The 22,553-nt window shown below is 37.2% G+C and overlaps 1 protein-coding gene across 1 annotated transcript in view; it reads left to right on the plus strand.

The window, feature by feature from the left end:
- The first annotated feature begins 224 nt into the window (after nucleotides 1–224).
- Nucleotides 225–22,553, plus strand: part of TMPRSS11A (transmembrane serine protease 11A) — a 33,839-nt gene continuing 11,510 nt past the window's right edge. The window contains exons 1-5 of the mRNA XM_007450180.1: nucleotides 225–238; nucleotides 3,194–3,312; nucleotides 5,337–5,455; nucleotides 17,945–18,012; nucleotides 19,968–20,128. Coding sequence (XP_007450242.1) covers nucleotides 225–238; nucleotides 3,194–3,312; nucleotides 5,337–5,455; nucleotides 17,945–18,012; nucleotides 19,968–20,128 — 481 coding nt within the window. The remainder of the gene's footprint in view (nucleotides 239–3,193; nucleotides 3,313–5,336; nucleotides 5,456–17,944; nucleotides 18,013–19,967; nucleotides 20,129–22,553) is intronic.

Genomic DNA, 22,553 nt, shown 5'->3' on the forward strand with positions numbered 1-22,553 from the left:
GCACATCTCCCGGGGTTCACAGCTTTGGATCTGGCCCTGCCTCTGCGTGTAGGTCGTCTGAGGGCATCTGTTTTTCGCTCAGACAGGATGGGGTTAAAGGAGCAGCTGGTTTGGGGGCTCTGGCTCACTCAGGCGGGGGGTGGGGGTGGAGGGAGGGGCACGGAGTGCGGGACAAGCCTGTGGCAGCCTAGGCCGGCTACCGTTGCACCAGCCTGAGGCACGCCATGTGTTCTCCCAGGTAAGTTGCCTCCGGATCACGGGACCCTGGCATTGGCGGGCTGCAAAGGCTTCCAGGAGGGGAGGTGTGGATAGTGACCTGTGCTCGCACACAGGTTTCTTGGTGGCTACAGCATTAGCCTTAGCATCTCATGCCCGTCTCTGGGGTCTGCGCTGATAGCCGCGGCTCGCCCTTGTCTCTGGAGCTCCTTTAAGCTGTGCTCTTATTCCCCTGTCCTCACGCACCAGGAAACAAAGAGGTAAGAAAAAGTCTCTTGCCTCTTTGGCAGCTCTAGACTTTTTCCCGGATTCCCTCCCGGCTAGCTGTGGCGCACTAGCCCCCTTCAGGCTGTGTTCACGCCGCCAACTCCAGTCCTCTCCCTGGGATCCGACCTCTGAAGCCCCCGAGCCTCAGCTCCAGGCCCCGCCCACCCCGCCCCGGTGGGTGAGCAGACAAGCCTTGCAGGCTGGTGAGTGCTGTTCGGCACCGGTCCTCTGTGCGGGAATCTGTCCACTTTGTCCTCCGCACCCCTGTTGCTGCGCTCTCCTCCGCGGCTTCGAAGCTTCCCCCTCCGCCACCCGCAGTCTCCGCCCGCGAAGGGGCTTCTAGTGTGTGGAAACCTTTCCTCCTTCACAGCTCCCTCCCGCTGGTGCAGGTCCCGTCCCTATTCTTTGTCTGTTTTTTCTTTTTTCTTTTGCCCTACCCAGGTACGTGGGGAGTTTCTTGCCCTTTGGGAAGTCTGAGGTCTTCTGCCGGTGTTCAGTAGGTGTTCTGTAGGAGTTGTTCCACGTGTAGATGTATTTCTGATGTATTTGTGGGGAGGAATGTGATCTCTGAGTCTTAATCTTCCGCCATCTTGAAGGTCCTCCTGTTTGTTGTTTTTATGTTCTGGAACCTTAGGTCTTGTCCATCAAAAACTGCCTTTCGACAGCCAGTTGTCTAGATTCTTTTAAATCAGTCAATGTCCATTGTCAGTATTTTCCATACACAACAGAATTCAGGTCTCTCAAGTTTCACTAGTGGTAATTTGTTACACAGCAAGCAACAGAAGATTAATATACCAGTGTTCGTTTTATGGGTGCTGGTAAAGCAGGAAAAGAATGTTTGAGCATCTCTACCTACAAACAGGCTAGATTCCAAAGGCTTTACTAAGTATATTTCCTTTCAAATCTGAAGTGATATTATGCAAATCACTAATAGGACCTCTCCAGAATGGGAGGTTGAGGATGCATATTTGCTTTCATGCATTGCTTGTTCACATTCATAAAAGTTGATATTATGTTGAAAGTTTATTCATATAGGATTAAGTAGTTTATTGGCTAAATGTATTACTTATGCCAACACTATTACCTTCTTAACTGTTTAGGTCCAAACAGTTTATATCTTTCATGCTGGCACTTATGTATAAAAGTATTTTATATTAAAAACAATTCCTGTAAATCAATCAATATTTATTAAAAGTCTACTTAGAGTAAATCAATGCACTAAATATTGTGAAACATGAAAAATACCTCTGCCCCCAAAGAATTAGCTTTTCAATACACACACAAAAAGATAAATTCTAATGAAAGGGATAAATTAAGTTGACTACAATGGCAAGTTGCAGAGAAGGAGCACTAGAAAATGAGTTAGATGACCTGGGTCCTTTTAAGTCTCCTGGTTCTAACAAATAAGGCATCTTCTCTCTCAGCCTCTGTTGTTTCATATGTAAGGTTGGTATAATACCTTCCTGATTCTCATGGATTTATAAAATTCCTATTCTGTACCAGGCACCTTATTAGGTCTTAATGATTAAAAGATGAACATGACTAGTTTAACCCATTGAGTTCACTGTTATGTATAGGTTAATATACTTGAAAATAAACAGTTACTACAATGTGGTTATCACTATTGTTGAGCATAACTAGAGGAAGAGCAAAGAGTTACCTTTTTTCTCCTAAACTGTGGAAATTTCCTCTAATCCAGAGGTGATGCAATATAAAGTATATAGCATCACTTTTGAAGTATTTTTGCCCAATGAATTTAAATCTAATCAAATCTTTAGATCTAAATTTAAGCTTATAAGAAATGAGGGGGATAGAACAAGTTAAATGAGATCACAAGAAAGCATTCAGACAAGTCCAGAAGGTGGACATTCTAAAGAAAAGCTGGCCTTGATCTCTTCAACAAGTCAATGCCATTAAAAATTAAAAAGCAAGCTGGAGTCTTTTATATTAAAAAAGACTTAAAAGACATAACAACCAAGGTACTATGAGGTCCTTGATTTGTACAATCCATCTGTAAATAGGGACAATAAAGGAAATCTGAATATGGATTTTGTTTAGAAGATAAAGATTAGAGAAATACTGTTAATTTTTTAAGAGTGTTATGGTATTATGGTTATATTGTAAATATCTTAATTGCTTATAATAATGATTTGGTAAAAACTCATGAAGTCCTATTTTACATTAAAATACAGCAGAAAATAATGAATGAAGCCATTATAGCAAAAATGTTAACTGACAAGGGTGTTCTACTATACCATTCTTTCTAAATTTCTGTGTCTGAAAAATTTCATAATAGTTAAAAATGAAAGATAAAGAATAAATGAGACAATATATTTGAAATCACTTTGTAAACTTTAAAAGGATAGATAAAAGAGTTTTTTTTTTAAGAAATTGTTGGAGAAAGAAGGAATGGTTCTTTTTCAAGCATATGTGCTACTTTGGACCACACTGCTAAGAGAAGCCAGGACTGGCCACCACAGAGATCCACCCAATGCCTCTAGAAATAGAAACCAGGAGCAATAGCATGGATTCCCAGATACTGATCTTTTTAATACCTCCCTTCATGCCGAGATGACCTTGACCAAAATTGAAGACAAATGTCTTCTTGCTGGGAAAGGTAGGCTAAAGCAACGTGCATTTATCCAAGAAGAAGCAGAAAGCCTGTAACCATTACGACATGAGAGTAACTGGTGAGTTTTCCTTTTTGCAGATCGGTAGGATTTGGCACCCAAAGCAGAGGTTTGAAACCATGGATGATTGCCCTTATTGTGTTATTACTGACAGTGGTAACTGTGGCCACTGGTCTTCTGGCTCACTTCTTACTCTCTGGTAGGTAAAATTGTGGATTTTGCTCAGTTTGATTTCAGTTTTCTGTAAAGCTTCATTTGAATAAATTTAAATTTATTTCCATCCAAAAGTAATGTACTTTCACTAGTAAATGTCCACATTTTGAATTTTTTAATTTATTCAGTCATTTCATCAAAAAAAAAACTACTGAATGTTTAGTATGTCCAAGTACTTTTCAGGGCACTCTAGAAACAGCATTAAGCAAAGCAGATAAATCTCCCACCTCCTTGGAGCTCACAGTCTAGTATTCTTTTCAGAATCTATACAAAAGACCAAAATAGTAATTGTCTAAAATTTACTAGTAATCACAATAAACTCTATAATCATTCATGTATATACAAGTGAAAAATTATGATGAATTAGTTATTAAAATTGGCTCTTTTACTCAGCATTTTCTGCCCACTAACATTTCTAGGGAAAAAAGAAAAGCACATGTCCAATGAAATAATGAATTTTAAAATTATTGGTAAAGTATAAATATGATACAGTATTATTACTTTTTTTTTTTTTTTTTTTTTTTTTTTGCGGTCCACGGGTCTCTCACTGCTGTGGCCTCTCCCGTTGCGGAGCACAGGCTCCTGACGCGCAGGCTCAGCGGCCATGGCTCACGGGCCCAGCCGCTCCGCAGCATGTGGGATCCTCCCAGACTGGGGTACGACCCCGTGTCCCCTGCATCAGCAGGCGGACTCTCAACCACTGCGCCACCAGGGAAGCCCCCCTATTACTTATTTTTAGAGAAAAAATTTTATTCTTTCCAAAACAATATCGAGAGATTATTTTTCTACTGCCTGATATATTTATAATCCCACAAAAATTCATTGCAGAATTCTCTTTTTATATTGCATCACTCTGCAGAGTGCAAACCATATACATTTTTGACAAATGTCCATAATGTCAATCTCACACAGATGTATGTGATAAGACAACTAGTTCAGGGGACTTACTTGAATGGACTTATCTGTTGTCTCTTTCCTCAGACTTGATGGGGGAGTCAAGATTCTTTTAGGAGCTTTAAAAGGCTTAAGAACATAGTTCTGGGGCCCATATAATGACCCCATCTGTAGTTTACACCAATGGCAAAAGATTCTCAGGTCAGCTAATTTAATGTATAGAAGCCCCTTTTCTATGAGTAGAGGGTTCAATTACAAATGGACTATATAGATTAGTAATCGAGGGGACCAAAAAAGCACTACAGAGTCTAGAGATGTCCCTAGGAGACAGACTATCCTGAGGTCCTCTTTCTTTCCTAGATCCACAGCTTCCCAAGGAGAGATGTGCTTCTGTGGTTGCTCCATTTTCTACCTTTAACTCTTTGTAGATTTCTTGCCCCACCAGGGCCATACTCCTAAGATTACCACACTCCTCCACTGCTCTGTTTTTTATAACCTTTCCTGAGAGACAGCAGAAATCTGATTGATTCATCTCTTTTACACACTGTTCTCACCTCCAACCTCAGGCAGTTTTTTCCCCACCTTTCTTTTCACACCTTTCTTAGTGTGCCTGGCTCTTCCATTAAAAACCAAAATTTACAAGAACACTTATTTACCTCTACTTCCAGTAGAGTACAAGGTGGTATACATTTCACCACAGCAAGAAGCAATACAGTAATTAAATATTCCAGCTCTAGAGCCACACTTGTCTGGGTTTAAACTTGGAGAGGCCACTAACTAGTTGTATAGCACGGAGCAAGTTACTTAATGCCTCCTGCCTCACTTTCTTCATCTGTAAAATGAAGGTGATGCCAGTCTTAGAGAGCTTAGTGAGAGTCAAATGAATTAATACATATAAAGTGCCCAGAACAGAGCTTGGCACATAGTAGGCACTGAATAAATACCAGCTACTATTATTAACATACAACATTAATCATTATTTTTATTATATTTATTATTAAACTAAAGTCTCAGAGATATATTCAAGACTTCATATTAGCCCCATTATAGTTGGGCCTTAGATCCCAAAATCTACCCTCAAACCACTTAATTTCCTACTTTTTCTTTTCATCACAGGCCAGAAAATGGAGTATTATCATGGCACCTTTAAAATTTCAGATCTACGAGTCAAAAGTAATTCTGGACAAAGCAGCCCACACCAGCTTAAGGACTTACAGGGGATGAGTGAAAACTTGGTAAGTCAGATAAAATTGTTTCTATCTTAAAATATTGCAGGAGGAAGGGATTCTGTGAATCATTTTCCCCACTATTTCTTAAAACATGATTTTCAGACAATTTGCATCAGAATCATCTTGCAGATTCCCAGGTCCCACTCCAGATCTTCTGAATCAGTGTCTGATGGGGTGGGTGGGTAGGGAGAGGGGAGTAAGGGAATCTGCATTCTAGCAGATTGGTGATTCTGATAAACCACTTTTTAAACCACCTCATTTAAAAGTGAGAGAACGGAAGCCAAGGTATCCCAGCCCTTCGCTCCCCCATTCCACCACGATACTACCCAACTGAAAAGCTTAAACATACCAGAAGTGGTTATTTGTAAAACCACATGCTTTTTTTGTTAGACCACATTTTAAGGCTTAAAATATTTTTTTAAATACATGAAAAAAGGAAAGAGGATTATAAATGTTCGTTTTATCTCAAAAACACACTAATTAAGATAAAATACCCAGACCTATTGTGCAATATTCAAATGAACTACTAACGATTTTGTTAAAACTGAAATACAAGACTGTCCCCACCCCCCCAAAAAAAAGTAAACTCAGTTGCATAACAGCTCTGCTCACGATGTGTGTGAACCCTCACTCAAAAACTAAGGTCAAGTTAACTTCCTTGACAAAGAAGCACAGAACATAAAATTATTTTAGAAGGGTGGAAATGTCAGGTGTTGGCTTGTTTTAGTCAAAGAATCATTTTTTTCTCAAACCATTTTCATGCCACTATTTGATCTTTGTCCACACGCATACCCAGTTGCAACATATTCACAGCCACATCACAAATGGAGCTTTTAATCTATATTTTCAATTCTCATTAAATTATGCAGTTTTTTTTTTTATTTTGCAGTCTCATCCCCCCAGATCAATAATTACATTTATAGATTGATATATATCCTCCATTCTTTTATATTCAGTGCACCTTAGAAAATAGCATTTGTGATCATTTCTTGAGGAATGCCAGAAAAAACTTGGATACTTACCCTAGTACCTCTTTTATTCCTCTGACCCTGAGTGACTCCACATAACCTCCTCAATGTAAAAATATTAATAATAAATTAATTAATCTTAGTTAAAAAGATATACAATTTCTTTGAACGCTGAAAAAATATTTATAATTTAACAGGAAAGTTTAAAATTTGTTTTCTTTATGTTTTACAGCCAATATTGTTGGCATTGTTTTAGGCTAACTAAGACATTGTTTCTACTGAAGTAACTAGACAGGAATGAAGTAGGTCTTTTTTAAAAAAGTGAAAGAAATTCACTTATAGAGGTACGTCTAGAACATTATGTGTTTGAAGGTGAACTTTGAAGCTTCACTCAAGCACACGTTTTTAGGTGTGAAAGAACCTCAGGTACAAAGGCTGAGTTACGTGATGAAACGTTATCATCATAAGGACCTACAAGGCCTTTCTCTAGTTGTCATTATTTATTTCTTCTCTTTTATTTTCATACCACACTCATTCTCCTCCCCCTGCAGATAACCATACTGTATTTCACATGTATTCTTTTATTAGTATTCATTCTTGCAAAAATGCATTTTCTTGTTTTGTGCAGAGCACACGGTTTTAATTTATTCTTTGTGTTATAAATCCCTTGTTTTAGTCAATTTGGGCTGCTATAAAAATGTACCATAGTTTGAGTGGCTTATAAACAACAGAAATTTATTTCTCATAGTAATGGAGGCTGGAAGTCTGAAACCATGACATTAACATGGTCAGGTTCTGGCAAGAACCTTCTTTCATGTGGCAGACTTCAGACTTCTTGGTGTATCCTTACATGGTGCAGAGCAGGGAGCTAAAGAGCTCTCTGGGGTCTCTTTTATAAGGTACTAATCCCATTCATGATCTAATCACCTCCCAAAGGCCGCACCTCTTCATATATGGCCTTCATTATGTTAAAGCAGGTTCCCTCAATGCCCACTTTCTGGAGGGTCTGTAACATAAATCAGTGTTGGATTTTGTCAAAAGCTTTTTCTACATCTATTGAGATGATCATATGGTTTTTATTCTTCAGTTTGTTAATGTGGTGTATCACAATGACTGATTTGCAGATACTGAAAAATTCTTGCATCCCTGGGAAAAATCCCACTTTATCTTGGGGTATGACCCCTTCAATGTATTGTTGGATTCAGTTTGCTAGTATTTTGTTGAGGATCTTTGCATCTATATTTATCAGTGATATTGACCTGTAATTTTCTTTTTTTGTGGTATCTTTGTCTGGTTTTGGTATCAGGGTGATGCTGGCCTCATAGAATGACTTTGGGAGTGTTCCCTCCTCTGCAATTTTTCTGGAAGAGTTTCAGAAGGATAGGTGTTAACTCTTCTATAAATGTTTGATAGAATTTGCCTGTGAAGCCATCTAGTCCCGGACTTTTGTTTGTTGGGAGTTTTTTAATCAGTTTCAATTTCAGTACTGGTGATTGGTCTGTTCATATGTTCTATTTCTTCCTGGTTCAGTCTTGGGAGATTGTACCTTTCTAAGAATTTGTCCATTTCTTCTAAGTGTTTATTTTATCAGTATATAGCTGCTTGTAGTAGTCTCTTAAGACCTTTTGTATTTCTGTGGTGTCCATTGTATAATAACTTTCTCCTTTTCCATTTCTAATTTTATTGATTTGAGCCCTCTCCCTCTTTTTCTTGATGAGTCTAGCTGAAGATTTATCAATTTTGTTTATCTTTTCAAAGAACTAGTTTTTAGTTTCATTGATCTTTTCTGTTTTCTTCATCTCTATTTCATTTATTTCTGCTCTTTTATGATTTCTAGATAGGAACAGTTTATTGGTAGTATACATTGCACTTATCCATTCCATCTTTTATTAATTTGGACCGTATTGCCCTTCATAAAACAAAAATCCATAATTTTAAAGTAATCATATTTATCAGTTTTCTCAGCCTTATGGTTGTGTTTTTAAAGATTTTTTTTAAAGTTATTTCCTCTTTTAAGTTATAAAATTATTTTACTGTATTTTCTTCTATTAAGCTATTAAACTTCTACCTTCTACAGAAGGTTTTTAATGCATCTGAAGTCCACCTTTGAATGTGATATTAAGTAGGAACCCAGGTAGTGATCCAGTTTTCTCAATGTAAAACAATCTGTCTCACCAATATATGGTATGATTATTCAGCTTATGACACTTCTTAGCCCCTGAGTCTTACAGAAAAAAAACGATGATCCTCATCTCTTCAAACTGCTTCCCATCTCCTTGGAGAGATAATAGTAACACACATGAAACTGAACAGCATGACATGATATGGTTAAGGACTAAACTGTATGTTGAGGACTGTTAAGTGCAGAAGAACTTCAAAGAAAAGGAAGATCAACTAGGGTTCACGTGGTCAGGAAAGGCTGTGTATTATTTTAGCCCTGTTTAAGTGAAACAATGTCCCTTTCCCTCCAATCCCCACCAATTTACCTTCAGGAGAATTACAGGAAGTGTTCATGCTTCATCCTGAGCCACTCCTTTTTATTGTTGCTAAATCCCAATGAGTGAAACCAGATTCTTCTCTCTGACCTATGTGTGTGCTAATTAGACAGCCAAGAAATACAGGTTGTAGGTCCTGTTCTTCCTCATAATTGGGGATTCACTGATTTGAATGGAAACGGAGATGCAAATATAAAATGAGTTCATGCTCAGATACTGCTAAAACCCATTCCAGTTCCTTGAGATAGTAGCACAGACATATCTCATCTTTCATACCATTCTTCAGAGAATACTCCAGTAACCAGACACCATGATATTCCTGAATAGGTAGGTCATTTTTTATTATTATAAGTTTGAGTAGGATCACTGACTGAGCGAGCACTTCATTTGAAGAAATATATTTCAGAAATATTTTTAAAGTATAGTGTCATTACAAATGTGAAAATTAAAAACTTGTAACACTATAGCAATAACACTAGTTAACATATACTGAATGCCAAGCACTTAATTAGCTTAGCACATTAAGCACTGTATCTGTATTATTTTAGTTAATCCTCAAAAACAAACTTATGAGGTAAGTATAATTATTATCACAATTTTACAAATTGAAAAATCAAGGTACACAAAAGTTAATTTACCCAAGATCATTCAGCTAGTAAAAGATATAGTTAGGGTTTTAGATTACATTTTCTTAATACATTTTTGTCATCCATAAGAATCATCTGTGTGATTTTACTTCCCATATACCATCCCACAAAACACCAGAAATCAAGTAATTATCCCTGGTACATTATTCTCTTTCAGTTACAGTTGACCCTTGAACAACATGGGTTTGAACTGCGCGGGTTCACTTACATGCAGTCTTTTCAATAAATACGTGTTATAAATAAATAAATAAATAAATAAATATGTGCTACAGTACTACATGATTGGTGGTTGGTTGAATTTACAGATGCAGAACCAGGGATACAGAGGGCCAACTATGAAGTTATATGCAGATTTTTGACCCAACCCCCCACATGGTTCAATGGTCATTGAATACTGTATAGTATTAGCATGTGCCAGTGACCACCATCTGAATTAACAATGGCATCAGTTAGGAATTTTCTTAATGTTGTCTCCAAAAAAACCCACTTCTCCTGTGCCCAAAGCAGTCCTAAATTTTATCTTCTTTGTGCCCAGGAACACCAGAAACAGTGCCTGAAATGATCCTCATACTGTCCTTTGGACTATGTGTCTAGAGTTGTAGAGACAAAGAACTTGGAAACAGAAGTGATGTAAGGAGATAATGTAGTTTAGGAACACTCTCTAAAGGAACTTGAAGACACCAGTGAGAGACTTGGCTCTCTGAAGCAGGAAGCTCTTCTCTTGAGAAAAGGCAACTGGGTCAAGGTAAACAACTTAGCAAAGGTATTAGACTACCTAAAGTTTGGAGTTGCATAATGTAAGAGAAGAAAGAAGCCCAATGCCTGGTGTAGGCCTATGGTCCTATGCCCAGAGAAGAGATGAATTTGAAAGCTTATTTGAAAGCTTAGAAAAGAAAATAAGCAGCAATTATTTTAAAAAACAAAAAAAACCTTTGTGTTCAGAGGTTAGGAAAATCGGGTGTAGAATGTGACTGAGTTCTTACTTGGGAGCTCAAACTCACGTTCATTTCATAACTGAAGATTAGGCATGACTAAAAGAGGAAAATGTGTATCACAACCTCTGCCTTCAATGTGTTAAATTTGAATACTGAAAGAAAAAGCTAACTGCTGTATATTTCATGTCTAATCTTCAATATAACACTGCAAAGGAGGCATTGTTATTCACACTTTATAGATAGACAAGAGAACTAAGCCTCTGAAGTTAAGGTCCACAGTTGGTAAATCAAGGAGGGGAGATTTGAAGCCATATAGGTTAACTCCAACAGGTGCTATCTCCACTAAATTATTCTATTTGTCAGGAAGGGACTAAGCTATAATAGGAAGTTCAGTTCTACATCAATTCTTCTCCCATTTAATTTTTAAATCCATAAAGATTATAAATCTATATGCTCTGTCAGACCACTTTTACTAGCCAACACATTGGGATTACATTACTAATTATATAAAGATGTCTTCATTCTTAGTTTCTTCATTTCCTTGTATCAATTTTTTCAGCTTTATTAAAATATAATTGACATATAACATTGTGTAATTTTAAGGTGTAAAATGTGATGATATGATACATTTATGTTGCAAAATGATTACCACTATAACACCTCCATCATGTCACATAATTACCATTTTTTTTTGGGCAGTGAGAACACAAGATCTACTCTCTTAGCAACTTTCATGTATATAACACAGTGTCATTAAGTATGATCATTACAATGTGCATGGGATACCAGAACTTATTAATTTGTAACCAGAAGTTTGTACTCTTTGATCAATATTTCTCCATTTTTCCCATCCCCTAGCCTTAGTAAGTACCATTCTACTATCTGTTTCTATGAATTCCACTTTTTAGATTCCACATAAAACTGGAATAAATTATTTGTCTTTGTCTGACTTATTTCAGTTAGCGTAATGCCCTCAAAATCCATCTATGTTGGCAGAATTTCATTCTTTCTCCTGGCTGAGGAATATACAGCTGACCTTTGAACACTATGGGCTTGAATTGCAAGGGTCCACTTATATGCAGATTTTTTTTCATTAGTAAATACTGTAGGATTATATGATTTGACCCATGGTTGGTTGAATCCACAGATGCAGAACCATGAATACAGAGAACCATATGGGAACTATGGATACAGAGGGATGTTATGCTATATGGGGATTTTCAACAGCACAGGGGGCAGCACCACTAACCACGACATTGTTCAAGGGTCAACTGTATATATATGTATATACATATTCTTTATCCATTTATTTTTTTGACAGACACTTAGGTTGTTTCCATATCTTGCCTATTGTGGATAATACTGTGATGAACATGAGAGTGCAGATATCTCTCTGAGATCCTGTTTTAATTTCCTTTGGATCTATACCCAGAAGTGGGATTGCTGGCTCAGATGGTAGTTTTAGTTTTTTGAGGATGTAAATGTAAATTGGCTATGCCAATTTACATTCCCACCAACCGTGCACGAGGGCTCCTTTCACCAAAGTCTTGAAGTTTCATTGTTAAGATCTTTCACCTCCTTAGTTAAACTTATCCCAAAGTATTTTATTGTTTTTGATGCTATTATGAATCGGGTTGTTTTCTTTATTTCTTCTTCAGATATATTGTTGTTATTGTATAGAAACACTACTAATTTCTATACACTATGAATGTTGATTCTATATGTTTGATTTCTGTTGATATGTATGAAACTTTACTGAATTCATTGGTCAGTTCTGTTTTGATGGCATATTTAAGATTTTCTATATATAAAATTATATCATCTGCAAATAAAGGCAATTTTACTTCTTCCTGTCTGATTTTAATGTCTTTTATTCTTTTTCTTGCCTGATTGCTCTAGCTAGAACTCCCAGTAACATGGTGAATAAGAGTGGTGAGAGTGGGCACCCTTCTTATCTTGTTCCTGATCTTAGAGGGAAAGATTTCAATCTTTTACTGTTGAGTTTTGGTGTAAGCTGTGCATATGTCATATATGGAGTTTATTATGTTGAGGTATCTTCCTTCTACACGTGATTTGTTGAGTGTTTTTATCATGAAAGAACCTTGTATTCTGTCAGATGCTTTTTCTGCATCTATTGAGATGGTCATATGATTTTTAGCTTTCATCCTATTGATGTGTTGTGTCACATTTATTGATTTGCATATGTTGAACCATCCTTGCATCCCAGAGATAAATCTCACTTGATCCTTTTAATGTGCTGTTGAATTTAGTTTGCTAATACACTGTTGAGAATTTTTGCTTCAGGAATATTGGTCCGAAGTTTTATTTTCTTGTAGTGTCCTTATTTGGCTTTGGTATAAAGGTAATGCTGGCCTCACAAAATAAGTGTGGGTGTGTTCCTTCTTTGATTTTTTGGAAGAGTTTGAGAAAGATTGGCATTAATTCTTATGTAACTGTTTGGTAACATTCACCAGTGAAACCATCTGGTCCTGGGCTTTTCCTTTTGAGGAGGGTTTTGATTACTGATTTAATCTCCTTATTCATTATTGGTCTCAGATTTTCTGTTTCTTCATGATTCAGTCTTGGTAGGTTGTATTTTTCTAGGAATTTATCCATTTCTTCTAGATTATCCAATTTGTTGGTTTATAATTGTTCATAGTAGTTTCTTAAGATCCTTTGTATTTTTGTGTTATAATGTCTACTCTTTCATTTCTGATTTTGAGTCCTCTCTCTTTTTTCTTTTAGATAGTCTCACTAAAGTTTTGTCAATTTTGTTAATCTTTTCAAAAACACAGCTCTTAGTTTTGTTGATCTTTTCTATTGTTTTTCTGATCTTTATTTCATTTATTTCTTTTCTTATCTTTGTTACCTCTTTCCTTCTTCTAGCCTTGGTCTTAGTTTGTTCTTTTTCTAGTTCCTTGAGGGGTAAAGAGATCAAAAGACCAATAAGCCTCAAAATCCTGTGAGCACCATCAGTGCTCAGGTTGGCCATGTTCTACATAGGCTTAGGATAATGATTCACAGCTGACTTCTTAAATCTTGGGTTTTGCCAAAAATCTGGATTTTAAATAGATAGAATAACAACTTTAAAGGATTGCAATAAGAATGATCAAGATTATGGTCTTTATTTTTAGAGGGCAAAGAATATAGGCTGCCTTTGGAGAGGGGTAACCATTACATGTTGCTTGTACATATCAATGGGTAGGAGCTCTTAGTCCATAGGAATCAAATTACTGAAAATGTCAACAAGGAGAAAAAATTCCCCTCAAATACTTCATGTGCAGTTTTCTTTTTTCTCTAGGAGCACTGATCTCAATCTGATGTAAATCTCATTAAAAACACTAATAAAATCTTCCTGATAAATGCAAGGCTTTCTGATAAATAAATTTTCACTTCCTTTTATTAATTCATTCAAAAAAGCATGCTGAATTCTTACATATTGTAGAGTATGAAAAGAAGAATGATTGTCCCTATCCATAAAAGGTTTGCAGTTTAGTAGAGGAGATAATATATTTTCATAAATAACTATATTAAGGAGTAGAAGATAAGAGGAATAAGAACAATTAGGACAGGAAGAGGAAAGATTACTCTGAGGTTCAAGGAATAAACCCAAAGTAGGTCTTATCTGAAATAGACTTTGAAGGAGAGCTGTGATTCAGAAAAGCAGAGCCAGCAGAATCAGAGAGGGGACTACAGACCAAAGGAATAGCCTGAGAAGGGCAAGTACAGAGGGAAAGAGGACATGCCTGAAAACACACTGATCTCAATCTGATGTAAATCTCATTAAAAACACTAATAAAATCTTCCTGATAAATGCAAGGCTTTCTGATAAATAAATTTTCACTTCCTTTTATTAATTCATTCAAAAAAGCATGCTGAATTCTTACATATTGTAGAGTATGAAAAGAAGAATGATTGTCCCTATCCATAAAAGGTTTGCAGTTTAGTAGAGGAGATAATATATTTTCATAAATAACTATATTAAGGAGTAGAAGATAAGAGGAATAAGAACAATTAGGACAGGAAGAGGAAAGATTACTCTGAGGTTCAAGGAATAAACCCAAAGTAGGTCTTATCTGAAATAGACTTTGAAGGAGAGCTGTGATTCAGAAAAGCAGAGCCAGCAGAATCAGAGAGGGGACTACAGACCAAAGGAATAGCCTGAGAAGGGCAAGTACAGACGGAAAGAGGACATGCCTGAAAACAGCACTACCAAGCATGAAAGGCAATGGTGGTGTTGATGGGGGTTGTGGGTGTGGGGATGAATGACAGATGGTGAGGCCCTTGAACATATGACTGTGACCAGACACTCAAATGCAATTGTGCTCTACTCTCTATTTCTACCTTGAATTCAGCCCTGGAGTAAAGCAACTTCAATTAAACCTTATTCAAGGTTAAAGGTGTGTTTTTTAAAAGCATCTCTTATACCATCCTTTGTGTGCCACTCTTATTATAACTAGGAGAAAGCAACAAGATCTGAATTTTTTTCTTGGCATGTTTTGGCTCTAAACTTTTAGTTATCAGGCACTCATCTGGTGAGATGTTGGTAGCAACTGCCTTCATATTCCACTGGCCAGTCTTCAGTGGCATATCTCTCTGAAGTTAGTGGTCTCAGCTCTGAAACACCCCTATGTGAGTACAAAGACTGCTGTGAGAGGAGCAAGCTGGGAAGCACCTAAACTGAAAGGCGAGCTACATGTGTGAACAGAGGTAGTCTGGGAATAAGAGCTAAATGGCTGGGCCCGTCTGTTTGTTTGAATTGAAGGCCTCTCCCTAACTCTTCCATTAAACACCCAACTAATCTGCAATTGCCCTCTTAGAACTTAGTGCAACTTCCAGCATTTCAAAATCATCAAATATAAAGAGGTACTACCTTGAAAGAAGGTCTTTTGTTCAATATGAGGGACTAACTCCAACTACAAAACTCTACAAATGGCTCCAAATGGGAGCAAGATAGATATATAAATCACTAACTCTATTAAGATATGTAAATAATAAACTTAGAACAAGCTGGCACACAGCTTAAAAAAAGTGTCCTTTGAAACTTCTGAGAATTTAGAATTAGAATGCCAAAGTGCTGGCAGAATGTTTCTGATGAAATAGGCCTTAATCTGCTAGGGAAACATTTTTGGGTGGGGTCTCTAGAAAGCTAGTTCTTACATAAACTCCATTCAGCAATAAAGTTTACGTTCATGTTTTCTCTGATTTCCCTGTTTTAAATTCCTTTAGTGTAGGAATCCTGTTAGCTAGTCTCTGTGCCCCAGCATTTTTTAGGATAACATAAAGATCCTGGGCTTCACCCCAGACCCAACCAATGAGGCTTTATAGGGACATGGTCCTGGAATTTGAATTATAGAGAAGAGACTTCTATATTTCTGTGATTACCAAAGTTACTTCTACCTAGATTCTTCTTATGTTATTCTTTCAGCTCCTATCTTCCCAGACACCTGAACTATTCAAAGATGGAGTGGATGCTGGGGCTAGATATTCTTCTCAGCAGGTATTTTGCCAGATGAATGATGTCATCCAGAGTCAAAAACTTAATCCAGTACCTTCACCAACAAGTCACAAACAGCCAAGGGATCTATTGCGGGTAGAATTTCAGAGGATAATTACAAACCAAATTTCTTTAGATACCCAAACACTATTTACTTTTTTTCCTTTTAATACTGGTCATTTTTCTCCCCTTTGTTTGGGTTAGTCTTTTTTTTTCTTTTGGATTTCCCCCAGATACTGAGTAATAGGACTGGCTGTGTATGTCGGAAGAGAAATGATTAAAACAATTAGCGGTCTTGCAAAAACATATCTTACAAAATAATTTCATTTCTAACATATAAACCCCACATTTCCTCAGCCCATTTAAGCTTTTCTTATTTAAGTACAAGTAAGTGTATATTATGGATACAAGCAATTTCTCTATTTTCTAAATACTGTCTTTGATCTAAAGTTTAAAAATATATTACCAAATATATGTTTAAAAGTTTTATACTTTAAGTCAATCGACTGTTTATGTTATAACATTGTTGTATGTTCTATGAAAGAAATTGAAGTAAAATGTACATCACATTTAACAAGGAGGTTGTGTGATTGATAAGAGATGGACCTAGAGACAGAAGACCTAGATTTAAGTCCCAGTTTATTAATCCACATGATGCTAGAGAAATTCACATGATGTCTCCGAGTGTGTTTCCTCTTCCAATGAAATAAGAATCAAAATAATTCTTATTTCATACAGTTATTATAAGGAGTAAGGGGGATATATATTTTGTTTCCCAATTAAGCTTTTTACAAATGCCTGATACTGCTAAGGAAGTCACAACTTGTTCCTTGATCTCTGAAACAGTCTTCTTTTTTATTTCCATTCTTTGGGTTTTTCAAAATGAGAGGTGGTTTTCTTGTCTCTTTCTTAAGGATTTAGGACATAATTTTTGTCCTAAATCGATGAGCACATTTGGCTCATCTACTATCAAATATGAAATGCAGTGCCTGCATTCAGATGACACTGTTGCCACCAAGTGGTCACTGGGGGATACTGCAAGCAAAAATCTAGGTGTGATAAGTCACAGCATCATAATGTCTTGGCAGGCAATTAAAATTCTGTGCAAATGGACCCCAAACAGTAGTTTTTGTTCTCCTCCCCTGTTGACATAAACTGAGGAACACAACTTTGACCTAAACCTGTAAAACCACCTTACTCTTTCTTCCTTCCTGACCTACCCTAGGGCTCAGAATCAACAACAATTAGAAAATTGTTAGCTCTTTCCTAAATCTCTAATGCCTCTTCCCTGTACTTACAGCCAAAGACCTGCAGAGAAATCTGAGACCTGTGATGCCAGAATGGGGGCTAACCTGATCCACCGGCAGTCTACTACCAAAATATACCCAGCATTTTATATGTGTTTAATCCTTACAACTCTATGAGTAGCATAGCAGTATCTTTGTTTTAGAGGTTAGGATACTGAGGCTCAGCTTGGTTCAGCAACTTTTCCAAGGTCACCCAGTTCAAGAGCAGCAGGATAAGCAGGCTTCAAACCCAGCACTGAGCCACAGTTCTCTCCACCACTTCTCAAGGCCTCCCTCCATGTCCCATCTCTGCTCTGCAACTTTCTGCTTCACCTTCTGTGGAGTTTTAGGAAGATAACCTTTACCCCAGATACCTATGTCAGCACATTAGAGTCACCTGGGGAGATTTTTACAAATACGAATGCCTAGGTTCCATCCAGACGATTTATAACCAAAATTCTGGGAGAGGGGCCCCAGCATCTTAAGTCTTTTTTTTTTAAATTCTGCAAATGATTCTGTTGCACAGTTGGAATTGAGAACCGCTGGTTTAAATCATGATGCTACTCATGTTAAAACATTTTTCTATCGCTTTAACATTTAATCAGGGGTATATTCTTCTTATAAAATATCTTATTAACACATAGTTTCTCTCTTATTGTAATAACAGGTGGATGATATATTTATAGATTCAGCCTTGAACAAGCATTATATCAAGAACCAAGTAGTCAGACTGACGTATGTATGTTTGGGCAAAGGTGGATTCACATCCTGGAGTGACAAAGGGCAAAAGAGATAGGAACCCTCATATACTGTTGCCTCTATGAGCTTGGCTTTTGGCTAGGATTTCTTATAAATATTATTTCGACAACAGTCTCGAGATACAGGGCCGACCACCAGTTTGTAAACACAAAAACTAAGACTCTGGGAGGTTAAGTGATATGTTCAAATTTCCGCAAGTGACAGAACCAGGATTCAAATCCCATCAACTGATTATAAGGCCTGGGACTACCAGAAATCATAGCTTTGGGAAAACCCAGCAGCATGTCACTGCATGCACCAAGCTGTATTCTTTCAATACACATGTCATTTCAACAGTATTAAGAAGGCAAAGTTGACTACAAAATGGGATCATAAGTCTTACCTGTAATGAAGCCCTAGTTACAGGAGCCATGCCCAAACAAAAAGATGTTCCTGTTTTAATGAATTTCTGCTTGTTGTGGTGGAGAGGGAAGACTCCTGTCATTTGCAGATATTGCTCAGAGGTTTCAATTGTGTTATTTGGAAAGCTCATAGCAGAACATATATGTAACAGATACAAACATATGGGCCTGTGTGACTCATCTTCTTAAAGAAAATGAATATAGTCAGACAGATCTATTTGAAGGAAATAATAATCGGTTTTCTCATCAATAGGCTAATGCTTTATTGGCAGACTTATCCCAAGTTCCTTATACCTTTATCGAGTAACTAGTGACCTCCAGAAGGATTTTACAATATATATTGGATAAATTTTATAATATTTAGGAGATAAAAAGCATGTATTTGCCAAAACTTTCTAGATTTCATGCCCTCCGTTTTTAAATTCTGACTTGCCATAGCATCTTAGCAAAATTATCATAGTCTTAAGAACTCCTTTGAATTTGTAGCCACTATCATTTTGTAAGCTTTTGTGTGGGTCCAGAGAAATCCCACTTGGTAAACAATGTTTTCCCTCTGATTTAAAAAGAGGGAAAATTACTAGATTGTATATTTACCAATTTGACATAAAATTCTTTTATTTATATCTTCACATTCCAAAGCCTAAAAGAACCACAATATATAAAATGCCTTTAAACTGATATGATTCCCTCTTTTTTTAAATCGAAGAATTCAGGAAAATAGGGCTTCAGTGCTTTTTAGGGCTTGGATCTTTTGAAATGTAAAAATAAAAGACATGGCAGATCAACACATAGGTTTCCATTTTTCTTAAAGCCCTTTAATTGTTTGGTTTTCCTACTTTAAGAGTATGGAAAAATTCAACCCCACAAGGGGCTTGAACTTGTGTATATGAAAAAAGTTCAAGGAACTGGACATGTGTAATCTGGAGAAGACTCAGACACCAAGAATATCACTGTCTTCAAATATTTTATGTGGAAGAGGGAACTGATGTTTTATGTATGTCCCAACTGGTAGACCTAAGCCTATGGAATGTAAGCTTTAGGGAGACATATTTCAACTCCGAGTGAAGAGCTCTCTTAAAATCAGAGCTGACCAAAGAGAAATACCCTCTTTAGAGAAGTAAATCTTTTTAATTACTGTGCTGGGGTTAGATGACCACTTATCATGGAAGCTGTAGAGCTGATGAAGGTATCACACGAGGGACTGGCCAAAGACACCATTAAAGTTTTTTCCAATCCTCAGGGTTTATAATTTTGATGATAAATTTTGGTGTCTGAGTCTAACTCAAATGCTATAGCAAGCCTTCAAATTATTGGGGAAAATTCACTCAGAACATAATGAAAACTTGAAGAGGGAACATATGAAGTGATCTTGAGTCAGAAAGTGACATATATGAGTTATCAATGTGAGATGATTAGTTCTTGACACTTTCAACAACTGAGGCATAATTCAGGAGAAGACAATACAGAAAAGAGAGTTAGATAATACTGGATGTATTTTTTGAACAAGTACATTTCTCTTGTGTGTCACAGTCCAGAGGAAGACGGTGTGACGGTAGATGTCATTATGGTGTTCCAGTTCCCCTCTGCTGAGTCAAGGGCAGTGAGAAAAAGGAAAATCTGTAGCATGTTAAAGAAGAAGATAAGTAACACCACAGCTTTGTCAATAAATGCCTCATCAGTTGAAGTTAATGGTAAGTAGGTACCTTTCTATGTGATGTGAAGTTCTCTATTAGGTCCATATTTTTTCTAATCATAAACTTATTTACCATTACTTCCATTCCAAATAATGGCTAGAATTCAGATGGAAAAAATTTCAAGTTAAAAAAGTGACTTTTAAAGGTTTTATTATTCTCTGATGAAAGCATGTCTGAAGTTAGTTGTCAAGTGATTTTTTTCTGTAGTAACTGACTGGCACTCATCCAGAAATCAAATCAAACCTTTACCACTAACACAGTCAATCTGAGCCAGCCACTTCCTCCATGACTAAGCAGGTGAAAATACCAAGTGTTTAGCAAAAACTGTTTTTCTGTTTCTAAAACATAAACTCATTTGTTGCCTTTTTAAAATATGAATAGTTTCTGTAAACAGTGAAATTATGGAGTTTATGTTAACTTTTTTTCCTATGGGCATTTGAGAAAATGGTAAATCAACTTTGGAGCCACTAAAGCCTTCTTATAAGTAATGCTTTAAAAATCACTAAACTAGAAAAGAAATCATAGGAACGAGAAGTAATCTTTATCAAGGCCCTTCTCTATATACTTTACATGCAGCATCTAATTTCTATATTCTTATGAATTAGGCAAATTCACCTTTATAGATGTGAAAGAGGGGCAAAAAAGGCTAAGGACTCCAATAATTAAAAGGAGCAAACATTCGGGACTTCTGTGGTGGTGCAGTGGTTAAGAATCCACCTGCCAATGCAGGGGACATGGGTTTGAGCCCTTGTCCGGGAAGGTCCCACATGCCACAGAGCAACTAAGCCTGTGCACCACAACTACTGAGCCTGTTCTCTAGAGCTCTCAAGCCACAACTACTGACCTCGCATGCCACAACTACTGAAGCCCGTGCACCTAGAGCCCGTGTTCAGCAACAAGAGAAGCCACTGCAATGAGAAGCCCATGCACCACAACGAAGAGTAACCCCCACTCGCTGCAAATAGAGAAAGCCCGTGTGCAGCAACGAAGACCCAGTGCAGCCAAAAATAAGTAAATAACTTTTTTTTAAAAAAGGAGCAAACATTCAAATCTAGATTACTAATTTCTTGAGAGGCTTGTGAAAAAAGGGTGTGGTCAAACGCATTTCAGAAATTCAGTCTATGATATTCACCTCTTGGAAATTCATCCCTTATATTAGCATACTAAAGACTCTGAGGAGACCAGCTAGACAGAAACCTGTTTAACCCTGTACATTAAGCTGCTTCCACAAGCATCTATTTCTGGAAGACAAGTGCAGATTTCCCATACAAATTCCAGGGGACACCAGACTTATGAGTCACAGAAGAGATTCAGAGTAAGTGTGATTAATATCAGATGTGAAACAGAAGGCCCTGCCCTTGCAAGGGTCTGCTTGACCCTTTAAGAGGAAACCTGACCAGGAAGTGAAAATCTGCCGGAATGGGATGGGCAGGAGTTTGCTGATGAGACAAAGAGTCAGCTAGTCAGGGAATAAACCTGGGGACCTCTCCCAACCCAGGAGGGAAGAACCTGTCAAGGGCTTAATCCACCTTCTTTGTTTTCTTGTTTGTGGGGAAACAAATGAATCAAGGTTGTGAAATAGTGGAAGCTCTGATAAATTACATGATGTGTTCTATGTAATTTCCAACAACCAGTTACTTTGCCAGGAACTTAAAAGCCTGAGCTATCTGAAACCAGAAATGAAGTATGAAATGGTCATCAGTTGTCTGGGCTCTTTGTTTCTTATAGGTTTAGTTTGTGACCTGCAGCTTTTTTAATGACTATAGTAGATTAAAGGGCAGGATGTGCTGATGGAGAACCTGATTTGAGAGTTACCTAATTCTAACTCCACTGAGTCACTGCAGGAACACCCAAGTAATTGGCCCATGCCTTTGCTCCATCTTCTCATCTATAAACTTGCAATGATAATGTTTGTTATTCCTGAAGTCACAGAAATACCATGAAGATACACTAGAAAATAGAATATGGAACATATAGGCCATTACCTCTTAGAAAGCTAGCAAATTGTGCATATGCGTTGGAAACCTGAAAGCATTAATGTGAGTAACTGGTGGTAGAAAAGGCTATAACCTTGAAGCTTTCCAAATTTCCAAATATAAAAAGAGCATTGTTTACTAGTACTTAGGAAAGGCCCATTTAGTAGAAAGCTCAGTAGAATCCTCAAGGCAATTCTCACAGACAAAAACATTGCTCTCCAGCAAAACTTAATTTAGGGGACTTCAAATGAATGGAGAACGGCAGAAATTCTAGACCAAGTCTAGAAACAACCCTGCAGCCCAAGATTTATCCATAATTTGTCAAGAATCTGTGTTTTGGCTTGACAAATAAGTGTGTGGTGTGGGTCTTTCACGTGATGTAATGTGTCAGAGCAAAATTAAAATCAGCTCCTTTGAATTGCAAACACCATGGCTGTGGAAGAGCG

The sequence above is a fragment of the Lipotes vexillifer genome, unplaced genomic scaffold (assembly GCF_000442215.2).
Source record: "Lipotes vexillifer unplaced genomic scaffold, Lipotes_vexillifer_v1.1 scaffold1103, whole genome shotgun sequence".
NCBI lineage: Eukaryota > Metazoa > Chordata > Mammalia > Artiodactyla > Lipotidae > Lipotes > Lipotes vexillifer.